Raw genomic sequence first — 12392 nt, 5'->3', positions numbered from 1 at the left:
AATGTTCCAACTTTCCATATTGTAGCGTGACACATGCTGATCCATCACTTCCTTTTCAAAGGTAGGGTATGAAAAGGTGACAAAGGTTCTTGTTGATTTGCACCCAGTGATAAAGCGCGAACCACACGAGCGCGGGAGAAAATTGCCTTCCGCGCGAGGAGACGCGCAGAGGCGAAAAATAAAGGTCGGGTAGTTTCGCTCACTTCACTATCACTAAGAAAAATAAAGAACTCACTCAGTGTCTTACAAAGCAGCTTTTTCATTTATTTTACTTTAATAACTATCTAATCATATATTCTTTTTGAATCATCCTTGCGGAGGAACCTGGAGGAGGGAACATCAAAAAACGGGCTGCGGAATCGATCCCAACTACACTTTTTTTTTTTATTGTTGTTGTTGTTGTTGTTGTTGTTTTTAATATTTTCCCGGTTACCGATCATTCCTAATCCGGTCAGTCTGGCGTGTGATATGATCGGATGTCGCGAACGCCTCCGCGTGGCCTCAGAAATCCACGACAATTCTCAGTATAGAAGACGTTTTATCTCAAGTCCCTGGTCCCTGGTCACAATGTGCAATGTTTTCAATGCGTTCACTCTCTCTAGTCCATGGAGAAACCTAACCTTCACTTAACATATTTAATTATTTCATTCTTTGATCTTATCAAGTGATTTAGTTTGACAAGTAGGTAATTAAGTACGACCGATTCTGAAAGCCTTTTATTGCATGGAATCGATTTCCGACACGGATCTGCCGTTCGCGATACGCAGACCCTCCCCTCTACAAACATTTGGATTTATTGCCTCCTAAACAGTTTTTTTTTTTTTTGACAAGCTAGGTGATTTAAATGTTTTTGACATTTCATAAAATTAGCGTCAATAATTATAAAAATATAAATAATGGGCATTATTCGATCTAAGTACATAACGAAGAGTCTGGTGAAACTGAAAGCTGCTGAAAGCGATGTTTCGTTCACTGTTTCTCACCAATCGATCCGCACGCAATTGAAAAAGTTATGTTCGTCCTTCTTCATACAACGAAGCACTTGCTGCTAAATGTAGAAAATTTACTATTTTTTTAAACTTTATTTAAAGCAGATATATTTCTTCATTACACTTTTACATGCAGTTTCCAAAGCAATTTGTGTCGCAACAAAAATATTGCGAGAAAAGTTGTCAAAGTTGCACCCAAATCCCGGGACTCAAATATTTCTCAATTTTCACGTGGACACGGTTGCGCTAATCGCAGTAGGAAATTGAAGAACAACTGTCCCAATAAGTCGCATAAGAGAATATCTATGGCACATCTAGAAGATTTTGAGGCTTTAAAAGGATAATACACAACAGTACATGTCGCTTTCATTGAATCATGCCATAGGAATGTTATACGTTACGTGACAGCTTTCACTTCACAAGCACTTCCGGTGTCTTACATCTCGTGATTTTACTGGGCCTCGTTTTCATGACGAGTCTGTGGCGCTTGCTTATAAAACCGGCGAAAGTGATTTTACTGGGAAAACTCAGCGACGAAGCTTTGGATTGTTGTGGGATTTGCAAACGAAAGAGAGTTTTAATTTCATTCTTGAAAAGAAGTCTATCCGATCACTTGAAAATAATGACAGGAGGAGGGTATAAGCAAATTTCACCAAGTTCCTCGGGCGTTCCGCTCATTAGGTGGGTTATTTTAACATTGGAATTCTCTCGATCTGAAATTAAGCTTATAAACATTTTGCAAAATCGAATGCTCTGGTAATCATAAAAATATCTTCATGACTCTGTTTTCAGAACTGTCGGTTTAGTCCCTGGTCTGTTATTGTTTATAATGTTCACTCTGGGCTGCAATTTCATGAAAATTGTCAGCTACATTGTACATTGCATAATAATGTAGCTTTGACATCGTTGTTCTGTCTTTTCTCCTATTTACCGAAACACAACAAACTTAATTTGACTAGTCCTGACTGATCGAGACTTGTACAAACCCAGTTGTGGTAGTCGTATAAGTTCTAGATCGAATTTTGTCTTCGTTCTTATTTGAACGTCGTCCATTCAATGTGATCGTAAGGGTGTGTTATTGAATATTCCGTGTTATTATTAAATTCCTTTATGCTGTCTGTTTATAAATCATAAAACTGTATGTTCATTTGTACCAGTAAGTTATCATAAATATGGGAAAAAGCACCATGGTGCCTTCACCGAGACGATTGTTTGGTGAAAATCTATGGAGAGCCGAGTTGAATGAATACGGTGAAACCTGGTTAATGTCACTTGTGGGAGAAGCACATGCATAAAATCATTTGGAAGCTGCCTTAAAATTAACTTTCACACAACAAGGAAATGAACTACTTTCTCTTCCTTGCACATAGAACTGCTTATTTTGTCGGTATTTGTGTTAAGAGCAGCCATCATAACAATCAAACTCAACAGTGCAATAACATTTTTTAACTAGCTGCCTGCATGTTGCTTGCATCAATATATATGCTTATTTTGTGTGCTTGTGGTTATTCCACAAGTGAAAACCACATTGGGTTATTCCCGAAAAAATCCACACCCCCCCGACGGATGGGGTCGTTTTTTAACCCCCCCTCTCACCTGGATTTCCTGAAGCACAAGACCCCCCCTCCTGTCTGGATTTCCAAAACAAAAGACCTCCCCTCCCGCCTAGATTTCCGGAAAAAAAATATTAGGCTTAAATTTAATTTATTTTTAATATAAAATACGCACAATCACGTCTAGAAGATGTTCTTTTTTAATTTCTAAAGCTTCTGCTAATATTAAAAACTCTATCGTGTGGAACTAAAAAAAGAAAGGAGCAACAATGCGAAAAAGCGAACAAGTTCATCCTTTGTGCCCAATGGACAACACCCATGGAATCTTAAAACGGCACGCAGAAAACGCACTGGCTGCTTGTTCAACTGTACTACGGGCGATGGGACTTCAGAGAGGTTACCACTGTATATGTTGCAGGAACCCGTCCAAGAACCTTCTCCTTCTGTTGCTTTTGCAATAACTTACGTCTCCAAAAGTTTTTTCGAGGTACAGATGGCTACAAGTTCCTCTCGAGTATTTTCGACGAAGAGGGAATGCTTGGACCAAAATTCTTGGGAATTATCTTCTTCAGCTAATAGCTCTGCATCCTTGCTTGCACAAGTAAAAAATTCTTCCGCCTGACGCAGTGGAATCACGCTAAGAATGTAATGGCGGACGTGAAATTACACAACGGTGGCGCGCTGGGTCTGGTATGAGTAGAAATGTGTCAGGCGTTTCAAACTCTTCGTTGCAACAATGTTGCGATGGCTTGTTCGTTACTATCTTGTTGTTCGCGTTTTCTGCTACAAAAGGACCTGCGAAGGAACTTAGATTATCATTTATTTTAGGTGAGAAATATGTGAACAAAATATTTCTATTATTTTTAGGGTCTGAGAGCGCTGAAGTGTCACCGAACTAAACGTTTGAATTGCGTGAACTATCGGTCGAAATGACTCCTGCAGAAGACTTTCTTAAGTTCAACCCCCCCTCCCGCCTGGATTTCCAGAGTCTTTGACCCCCGCTCTGTTGAGAATTTCCAGAATCCCATCCGTCAGGGAGGTGTGGATTTTTTCTGGAATAACCCATTATTTTTGTGTGGTTTTATACAGAAATCTAGTTAGATTTCTTTATAATATAAAGGTATCCACAACAATCTGGCTGTTGATAATTTACAAGGGTGGTCAAGTCAGGTAAACCTTTTGTCCATGGAGCATCAGAGGCTAGAAATTCTTGTCTCTGATGTGGATCTATTTTCTCCTCATAGTACCAATACATTTTCAGTCAGACTGGTGATGAGAGCTCTAGCTTTGGAATGACAAAATTACCTTGATATACAGCCAGCTGTCACAACATATAGCAGACAGGCAGAGAGTCTTTATTTAAGCAAAATAATAAGTTAAAGCTCTGCAGCTTGTGGGGTCGTGCATCAACATTGAAGTTTTTGAAGAAGCACCCAACAGCGGATAGTGGGAAGCAAGGACAAAGTCAAAACAGGCTGGAAAAAGTTTTCCCATCTCCACACTGTCCTTGCCCTCACCCCTGGGCCTGAGGATGATTGAAAGTGAAATAAATGAAACAATATCATATGTTCATGTGAAAAATGTTCATTGTGGCATAGTTCCAGACCAGAAAATATTCATACCTCACCCACAGAAGGGATTCTTATGTGGCAGGAGTATGGATATTTTCAGGATCTACACATTCATGAGTTCACTTGCCTCCCACTTATGCGTCCCAAGTTCAATACTGAACTTGTTGTCTTACTCTTTTTACCTTTCTTGTGTATTTGGTTCCCCCATCGTCCACCTGTGTGTTTGCTTTTGTAAATATTAAACAATGTTGGAAAAAAGCTGCATAACTGTACAGGTATAGCCACATTCACATAAGAAAATCGGTGGTGTTCCTATTGTCATTTGGAGGTTACAGAAAAAAAAATTAATTATGTGCAATGGTATCTGACCTCCCAACCCTTAGAAAAAACCTTGTAAATACATGTATGACTGTCTTATTATGATGACACATTGGTAGTTTTATGTCATATTAACAGGGTTGGATAGTGGTAATTGAATACCATGAATGGCCAGTTGTTATTATTTTGTAAATTCTAATCCCTCATGTGAGATGCCTTTCATGCCTTTGAACGGTGTATATGTGGAATTAAACTGTATCCTCAATCTTGCAGGCCCACCGTTTTCAGACAAGTCGCAGATTTTGCGAATGTTTTCAAGGCCTTTATTGGAACAAACTGGATTGGTCTTCCATTTGCCTTTAAAGAGAGTGGAATTGTGGTAAGAGTATTCAATAAAATTTATGTCGTTGCTTGTATGTACAACCCAAAGCCTTTTCCTCTCCTTCCTCCTCCCTTTTTCTGTCCATTGGCTAAATGTTTTGAAGCACATTTAGTGTACTTGTTATTTATGTAGGCCTCAGTATGAAGTAGCACATAAGGTTAAGGTAAATGTAATCAAGATTGTCTTAGCTGTGTGTGGTGATTGCACCCATAACCAACCCCAACCTGGAAGTCCACTGGGGCTGTCTTTCATCAGGTCTTAATATTTTAATTCCCAATTTTATCTGCTTGATGAGGTTAAAGCTACATTGGATCAATGCCTCGGCTGGCATGGCTTGACTTGGATCATACCCAAGTTCCACATCACACTCCAAGGTGGAGGAACCACCTTAAAAACTAAATAATATCATCAAAAAAAGTACAACTAATAGATTAGTGGGTCCACCTAGTTTAGGGTTTCATCTGGCCACAGAGTCAAATATCAGAACCACAAACTGTAACTAATGTAAAATTAATGCAAACTCACATCTTTATGTTCTTGTTTCAGCTTGGTTTGGTTGGAATACTTATAATCGCACTCATCACGGATCACTGTTGTCAGTTAATCATCAAGTGTAAGAAAGCTGCTGTTCAGAAAGTCTTGGACACAGTTCCCCAATCAAATGATGTAGAATCTCAGGTTACAAAAATGGAAGTGCTTCGAAACACTGTGGAAAAACGGATGCTGTTTGGGGAAATAGGAAGGATTGCTCTCGGCAAATGGGGTGTCTTACTTGTCAACGTAGCACTTCTTGCCACACAGTATGGCTTCTGTATTGGATATTTCATATTCATGGGAAACACCATTGCGTCAATGTTTCCCACTGCACCTCCAGGTCATGTTGTGTCTACAACGACACCTCTTCCGCCACATAATTCCAGTAACATTTCAAATACTACATCACCGACAAACAGCCCAATGTCCCACAGTCAAAGGGCCCTTCATGTTTATCACACTCCACCATTTGCTGTTCTTATCCTAGTGCCATTGATTCCACTGATACTGTTTTCGTACATAAGAGGTGTGCGGAGGCTTGGTCCCATCAGCTTTGCTGCTAATATTGCACTTTTTGTCGCATTCGTCTCAGTGGTTGGATACATGCTAAGTGGTAAGTTCCTTTTTTTCTATAGTTGCCGTTTGTCTTGTTAGATTGTCGAAAACTATCAAAGTGACATCTGTTCTAAAATTTCTGCTTAGTAATGATGGCACACTCATCCAAGACTCAGCTTCATGTAAAGCTGTGCCTTGTATCCCAGGTCAACTAGAAAACAGACACGAGCACCTTTTTTAAAAGCCTGCATTGCAGACCAATCCAACAGCTAGACTATAGAATGTAAAATCACTCAGCACCAAATCCCTGTTCTACAACCCCAGCAAAGACAAGTACATCCCAATTATCTTTGTTGTTGTTTTTTTTTTAGTACCTATAAAAATCATCTGCCAATCATCTGCAATTGGCTATTTCAAAAGGCAATTCCTAATAATTTATTTATCATTAGCCCAGGAGTTCTCCTGCCATCTGCTGGCAGAAATTTGAGACGAATACTTCAGTCATTTGAAAGACTGTTTCTGTCAAGCTCCATTTACTGGTCACACAGTACTTTATTAAGACCAATGACTTAAACATTGTTTTCTTTTTTTCCTTTGCAGGTTTAGAATTTAAACTGAATGAAGTCAGGCTGGCACATTGGGCAACCTTACCAGTGTTTTTTGGCCAAGTGACTAGTGCTTATGAGGGAATAGGAACTGTAAGTAGACTTGTTGTTTGTGCTGTTGTTGCAAATGGTACTCAGGGTTTATTCTGACTAGAAAATGGCTTCTTGAGGGTTCATTGGGTCTCGTTTACAGAGTTTAGAGGTCCTTTGTTTATGAAATGACATGAACTGCAAGCTCTGCCATGTTTGGTTTCCGTTCTTCCCATGGCCATCTTGCTCCCATCATTTCCTAGAAGACATTAATAAGATGGCATCTACTTGCAAATTTATTACCTCCTTTTACAAATCTTAACAAGAACCCTTGGGTAGTACTGGTTTTCAAAAGAATTAATTTAAGAGAAAGTGTGATGCCCAATAATCTGCTGCGTGTTTTTTATTTCTTTACATTTTAAATTTTTTTCGGAATGGGGTGGGGTCCCAACCAACAACATTCAGTGGGAGGGGTATGGATATTTGTCTGGAATAACACAGTGCACTATTATAATTATAATAGTGTTTTTAATAAATTTAATTTACAAGCAACAAGACTCCGAGGAATTTTTAGGACTCACCACATCTGGGTCATTCAATCGTTCAATTTGTTGGGTCAGAGAGCCAACTGAAGGGGTTCGTGGAATAAGGCCCTACGTGACTTTTGATGTAAGGTCAAATTCTCCTTTTGTTTCACAAGTGAATACAATGAAATTTGGAAGGAGAATCTAGCTTTTTATCAGAAGTCACCTAGGGCTTTTTTCCAGGCATCCCTTCAACTATTATACATGTATATTTTTAATGTTGTGGTTTAAGTTTCTTTTTGTTTTGAATTTTTTCAAACCAGTTATATTTTTGTTATAGTTGCCTTTGTTCTAAATGATGGCAATGACTCTGAGACAAAGGAAAATAGAAATTTAACTGGTATGAAAAAATTTAAACCAAAAACAAATTAATTTTAATACCCAGCATGGTATTCTTGTGGGTTTGACTGAAATGTCTCTTTTAACAGGCTCATTGAAATACCAAGGCGTTTTAGTTACGCATGTGTGATGTCCAGTTACTAGACAGTGGTAATAACCAGTAATTTGTAATAGTCTTGAGAATTCACACACAGAAACTTTTGTTGTCTTTTCCTGACATACAAATTATTGAGGGGGAAGCAAAGATGGCATATGGGGCAGGGGGGGGGGGGGGAGTGGGTGGTTACTCAAGAAAGTTTTATATGGGGAGACTCTGCCTCCTTTTATACCATACACCGTCCATTGGCAGGAAATGGTACCCCTTTCCCACACCTACAGAAAAATACTCTATCCATTTTTGTTGAGTCTATTTGAGATATTTTGAAAGGCCCTTTCAAATACCTAAATATCAGTTTCTCTACTCTTTTCTTTTTCTTTTCATTTTTTATTCCTCAAAGTGGAGTAGATAATGATGGATTGTGCAGTTCCAGGAAAAATCCAAACCCACCCCATGATATGGAAAGTCAGTAGAAATTCCCAAGGGGAGGGGGGTCTTAAAAAGCCAAAATTTTAGAAGCAAAGTACAAAGCTAAACTGGAATTTCCTGGGGGGAGGGGGAGGGGGTGCAAAACAAAAAAAACATGGGGGGTTGTATGCCTGGATAATTTCTGGAACTGTACACTGTGCAGTGAATTAAATAGCTACCACTATCCAGCAAAACTGAGGTAGATTTTTTTAGTATTTACCAAACTAGTGGATGGCCAGAACCAGTTAGTCACTCAAGATTTGTCACAAATTTGCCAAAAAAAAAAAATGCAAACAAAATGTTGGAAATGTGTACATCAAATACTCTCTAAAGTTTGATCATGATTAGCCAATCAGAGCATGCAGAAGGCACCATCCACTGGCTTGATACATACTAGCAGGGGATTTTTGTTAACCCTAACTCATTCCCAAGGTACATGTCTATTAGAGCTTACAATATTCTGTTTTTAAGTACCTTATTATAATTTTTGCATGTAATAGTTGCTGTACGTTAATCCTCATCAATTTAAGGAGGGTGCCTCCTTCTGTTAATGCGGCATACATTCTGTGCATCTCATGATGGTCTGAGAACCTCTAATTAATTAACGAAGGTGCATACTTACATGTATTCAAACATATTGTTGCACAATTTATGGCTGTGCAGGAAAAGAAGATGTTATCAAGTGCTATTGAAATCCAAAAAGAAAATTGGGGGTTAACCCTGAAAAAAAATGTGAATGTATTATCATGGTTAATGTATTTTTTACACTTTTTGGAATTATTGTTGCTTAATTAAATTTAAATCACTGAACAATGCATGGTTACTCCCATTTTTCTTTTTGGATTCAAGTAGCCCTTGCTAAGATCTGCTTTTCCTGTATAGTCATATTAACTGGGCAAAAATACCTTTGCATAAGGAGGCACTGTCCTTAAAATAAACAAGCTTTAGATTTATTTGAGGAAATCTGTGTATCCAGCACTTTAGAGTTGATGTTTCAAGTACGGAAATCTCAACCAATGACCTGCTCCTTTATTTCTCTCCTCAGCTGATTCCGATAGAAACCAGCATGGCGGAAAACAGACACCGATTTCCCTTGTATCTTCATTTTGCCGTCGGAGGCTTGTCAGTTATTCTGGCGTGTTTTGGATTGCTTGGATATACTGTGTATGGTGAAGGAGTGGCACAGATTGTTACAGAGAGCTTCCCGCCGGGAGTGTTAATCCTGATAGTGCGTTGCCTGTTATGCTTTGCAATTCTCTTGACATACCCTCTGCAGATATTTCCAGTGATAGAGATAGTAGAAGGCTGGTTGTTTAAACCAGAAAGGAGAAACACTAACACAGAAGGTGCTGTGAACACAGAAACATCAGACTCCAGTAGTGTTGATAATGTTTCGATGTCTCAAGGAAGTATGGTTGGTTCTATGACTGAGTGTTCCATGCTTCTGGCACCAGAGATTCCAAAACAGAAGAGTAGGGTGAGTAGATGGAAATGTCACTTTGCTATTGATATGTAGCAATGTTTTTTACAATAATTATTCTCTTGTTAACCTGTCACTCCAAAGTTCAATAAGCACTTAATGACTGGCTCCAAGGGAAACAGTGAGTTTCATTTCCCCAAGAACCTCAATGTTTGCCTTGGGAACATTGAGGGTCAAGGGGACAAAAAAACTTGCTGTTTCCCTTAGGGCCAGTCATTAAGTGTTTTGTTATACCTCCCAACTCAAAAACAGAACAAATTATTGACGGGTGTCACCTTAAAACTTTATTGCAAAATCTTGAAAACTTTTGTCCAAATTTTGCTCTTTGCAAAAGTCTCTCAATGTTTTCATGGCATTGTGGGTGGCCTTGTCATTAGATTTCAAGTTTTTATCCTGAAGAAGCTGTTGATTTTTTTCTTCAGTTCTTGTGTTTAGCTGCCATGACTGCAAACAAAAATATTTTCTTGACGCGGGCTGGCACACAAATTTGCTGCGGTTTCAAGGTGCACGACCTGATTACCTGTGACTTCAAGTTGTTGTTGTGAGGGAGTTACAGTCAAACCTCTTTATTACGGACACCAAGGGGACAGGAATAAGTGTCCGTATTATAGAGGTGTCCGTTTTAGAGAGGTAGGCTATATATGGATTTCAGTCTCTCAGGGATCAAGTGAACTGTCCATAATAGAGAAGTGTCTGTATTATAGAGGTGTCCGTAAGGAGAGGTTCCACTGTAGTGAGTTTTGACCCGTGGCATGTGACCATTCTTCTTCAATCGGAAAACGTATTTGAGTTGAGAGGTATAACAAAACTGGTTATAAACCTCACCAAAATTACCACCTCTGCAATGACCAGAAAATTCTGTCCAAACATGGCTGTCATTGAGTCATTTCCAATAGTTAACTTTCTCACCTCTCACAGTATCCTTTCTGTAAGGTGTTCTCTAGATCTCAAGAGTCCCATTTTGTACGCAAAGCTGTCTTGGATGCTCAATTTTTTTCACAAGGCTAAAGAAGTCTCATCAATTCTCAAATATTGGGTTATTTAAAAGCTAAAAAAGTTCTCTGGTTAAAAAGTTTGAAACAAATGTTTTATAAGCTTTGGCTACTGATGTACCAAACTGCAGCCTTTAATTTGACAAATTGTGATGTATTTTGTGCATCTCTCTTGCTTGTGACACCAAGTCTTAGCCTTGTTAAAAAGCATGCAAGTCTCAAAAATAATGCTACCATTACATGTATTTTAAAATACTTACCATTCAATGGAAGCAGCACTTTTTCATGCTGCTGTTTGTTATGTCACTCACACTCTCATCCTAATCGTCCCCACTATTGAGGCATATATTGTTATGTGGTGTAAGATAGTATATTTCACTGAGCACTGTTTTGAACTTTGGACACTGACTTGGTTATGGAGAGATTGATGTCAGTAATTGTAGCAAAAGTTCTTATCATTGGTTTTTGCTCATTGCAGCTAAGACAATGGAAAAAGAATTTACTGCGGACCATCATAGTGCTTACCACTGCTGGCATTGCTATCGCACTGAAGGATGATTTTGCATACGTCAGTGCTATTGTTGGCTCAGTTGGAAGTTCCACCCTTGGATTTATTTTACCATGTGTGTTTCACATGGTACTTTGCAAAGATACTAACACAAGACTGACCAAAGTAAAGGACTGCTTATTCGTTGCCTTTGGTGTCATTGGTGGAGTGGTTGGCGTGACAGTTACAATTCAGCAGATTGTCCAACAGTTTTCAAGAACTTGATAAATAATTATTTATAATAATAAAATGTGGTTTTCTTTTTAGTATTTATGTTTGTATTCTGTTTTGGTCATGTAAATTGTGGTGAGTCTAACAATGAACATCGTTAGGTCTGAAATGCTGTAATAGTGTAATAACTATTCAATTCATCGTACTATCCTTCCAAAGAAGCTAGAATAAAAATAAGCAATAAAATTCATGTTTCAATAAATTTGAGGCATCATTGAAAGTAACTTAATCTTGCTAGTGCTATATGCAAATACAAGAAAAATAGATTTCAAAAATGCTAAAGGCACTTTCAAGAACATGTAAAAACAAATACAGTAAGTTACAGAATTGTCATGACAAGTAATTAAACCACCATAAACTTGTGCCTTGGGTCACCACACAATGCCCCTGTGTTTCATTGTGATAACTTAAGGCAGTTTAGAAGACTACTGAATATGAACAAGTGTCAGCTTTTGGTGGCGAGCTTGGTAAAGAAGAAAAATTCAGAGCTTAAATGTTCTCCATGATTTATCACCCAAAATATTTTAATCAATTTATTGGGTGAACTGAAAATTATATTGTAGGAATTTCCAAATGGTAAACTTTAGGGAAATAGTCATTGTGATAAATCTATAATATAATAATTAATGATTATTTGCAAGGCGCTATATATTTTACTTGAAATTTGCCTATTGTAAATGAACACAAGTCTTGGCCACTTCATCACTTTGTGTAGAGATGTTATGTTTGATCCTATTTAATTATTATAAATGCTCAAAGAAATGTCCATGCTAATTGGTGGAATCTATATTGCATTTATCTTAACAATGCACATGCATTTTTGAGTCAATGCATGCAGGTCATGTAGTTGCAAACTTGTGTGCATTCTCAAATCTTGGAAGGCTAGTTTTAAGGGAAATACGTTAAAAATAATAATGTGGTAAATGGTTTTAAAATTTTGTTCGTCGCAGTGGACTCCTTTGAGTTTGAAGGTGTACGCAAATCTTGGGACAATTAAAAAAATATAATTTTACTTACATGTACAAGTGCATATTGTTTGAGTTGTATAAGCACTGAATTCTTAAGAGCATTTGAGAGGTGTAAGAAGCTTAAGCTTTTTAACAAATTTCAGCAGGCT

At 38.1% G+C, this 12392-nt stretch overlaps 1 protein-coding gene across 1 annotated transcript; it reads left to right on the top strand.

Annotated features, from left to right (window-relative positions):
- The first annotated feature begins 1483 nt into the window (after positions 1-1483).
- On the top strand, positions 1484-11730 carry LOC146464974 (uncharacterized). The gene is made up of 6 exons (XM_085129069.1): positions 1484-1670; positions 4705-4810; positions 5360-5960; positions 6503-6600; positions 9071-9502; positions 10976-11730. Exons 1-6 carry the CDS (start codon positions 1612-1614, stop codon positions 11267-11269), a joined length of 1590 nt encoding a protein of 529 aa, XP_084985195.1. The 5' UTR covers positions 1484-1611; the 3' UTR covers positions 11270-11730.
- Positions 11731-12392: the final 662 nt, after the last annotated feature.

This window comes from Pavona decussata, unplaced genomic scaffold (genome assembly GCF_977016875.1).
Source record: "Pavona decussata unplaced genomic scaffold, jaPavDecu1.1 SCAFFOLD_158, whole genome shotgun sequence".
Taxonomy (NCBI): Eukaryota; Metazoa; Cnidaria; class Anthozoa; order Scleractinia; family Agariciidae; genus Pavona; species Pavona decussata.
Note: the sequence above shows the minus strand (reverse complement) of the source record. Positions and strands in the feature narration are given on the sequence as shown.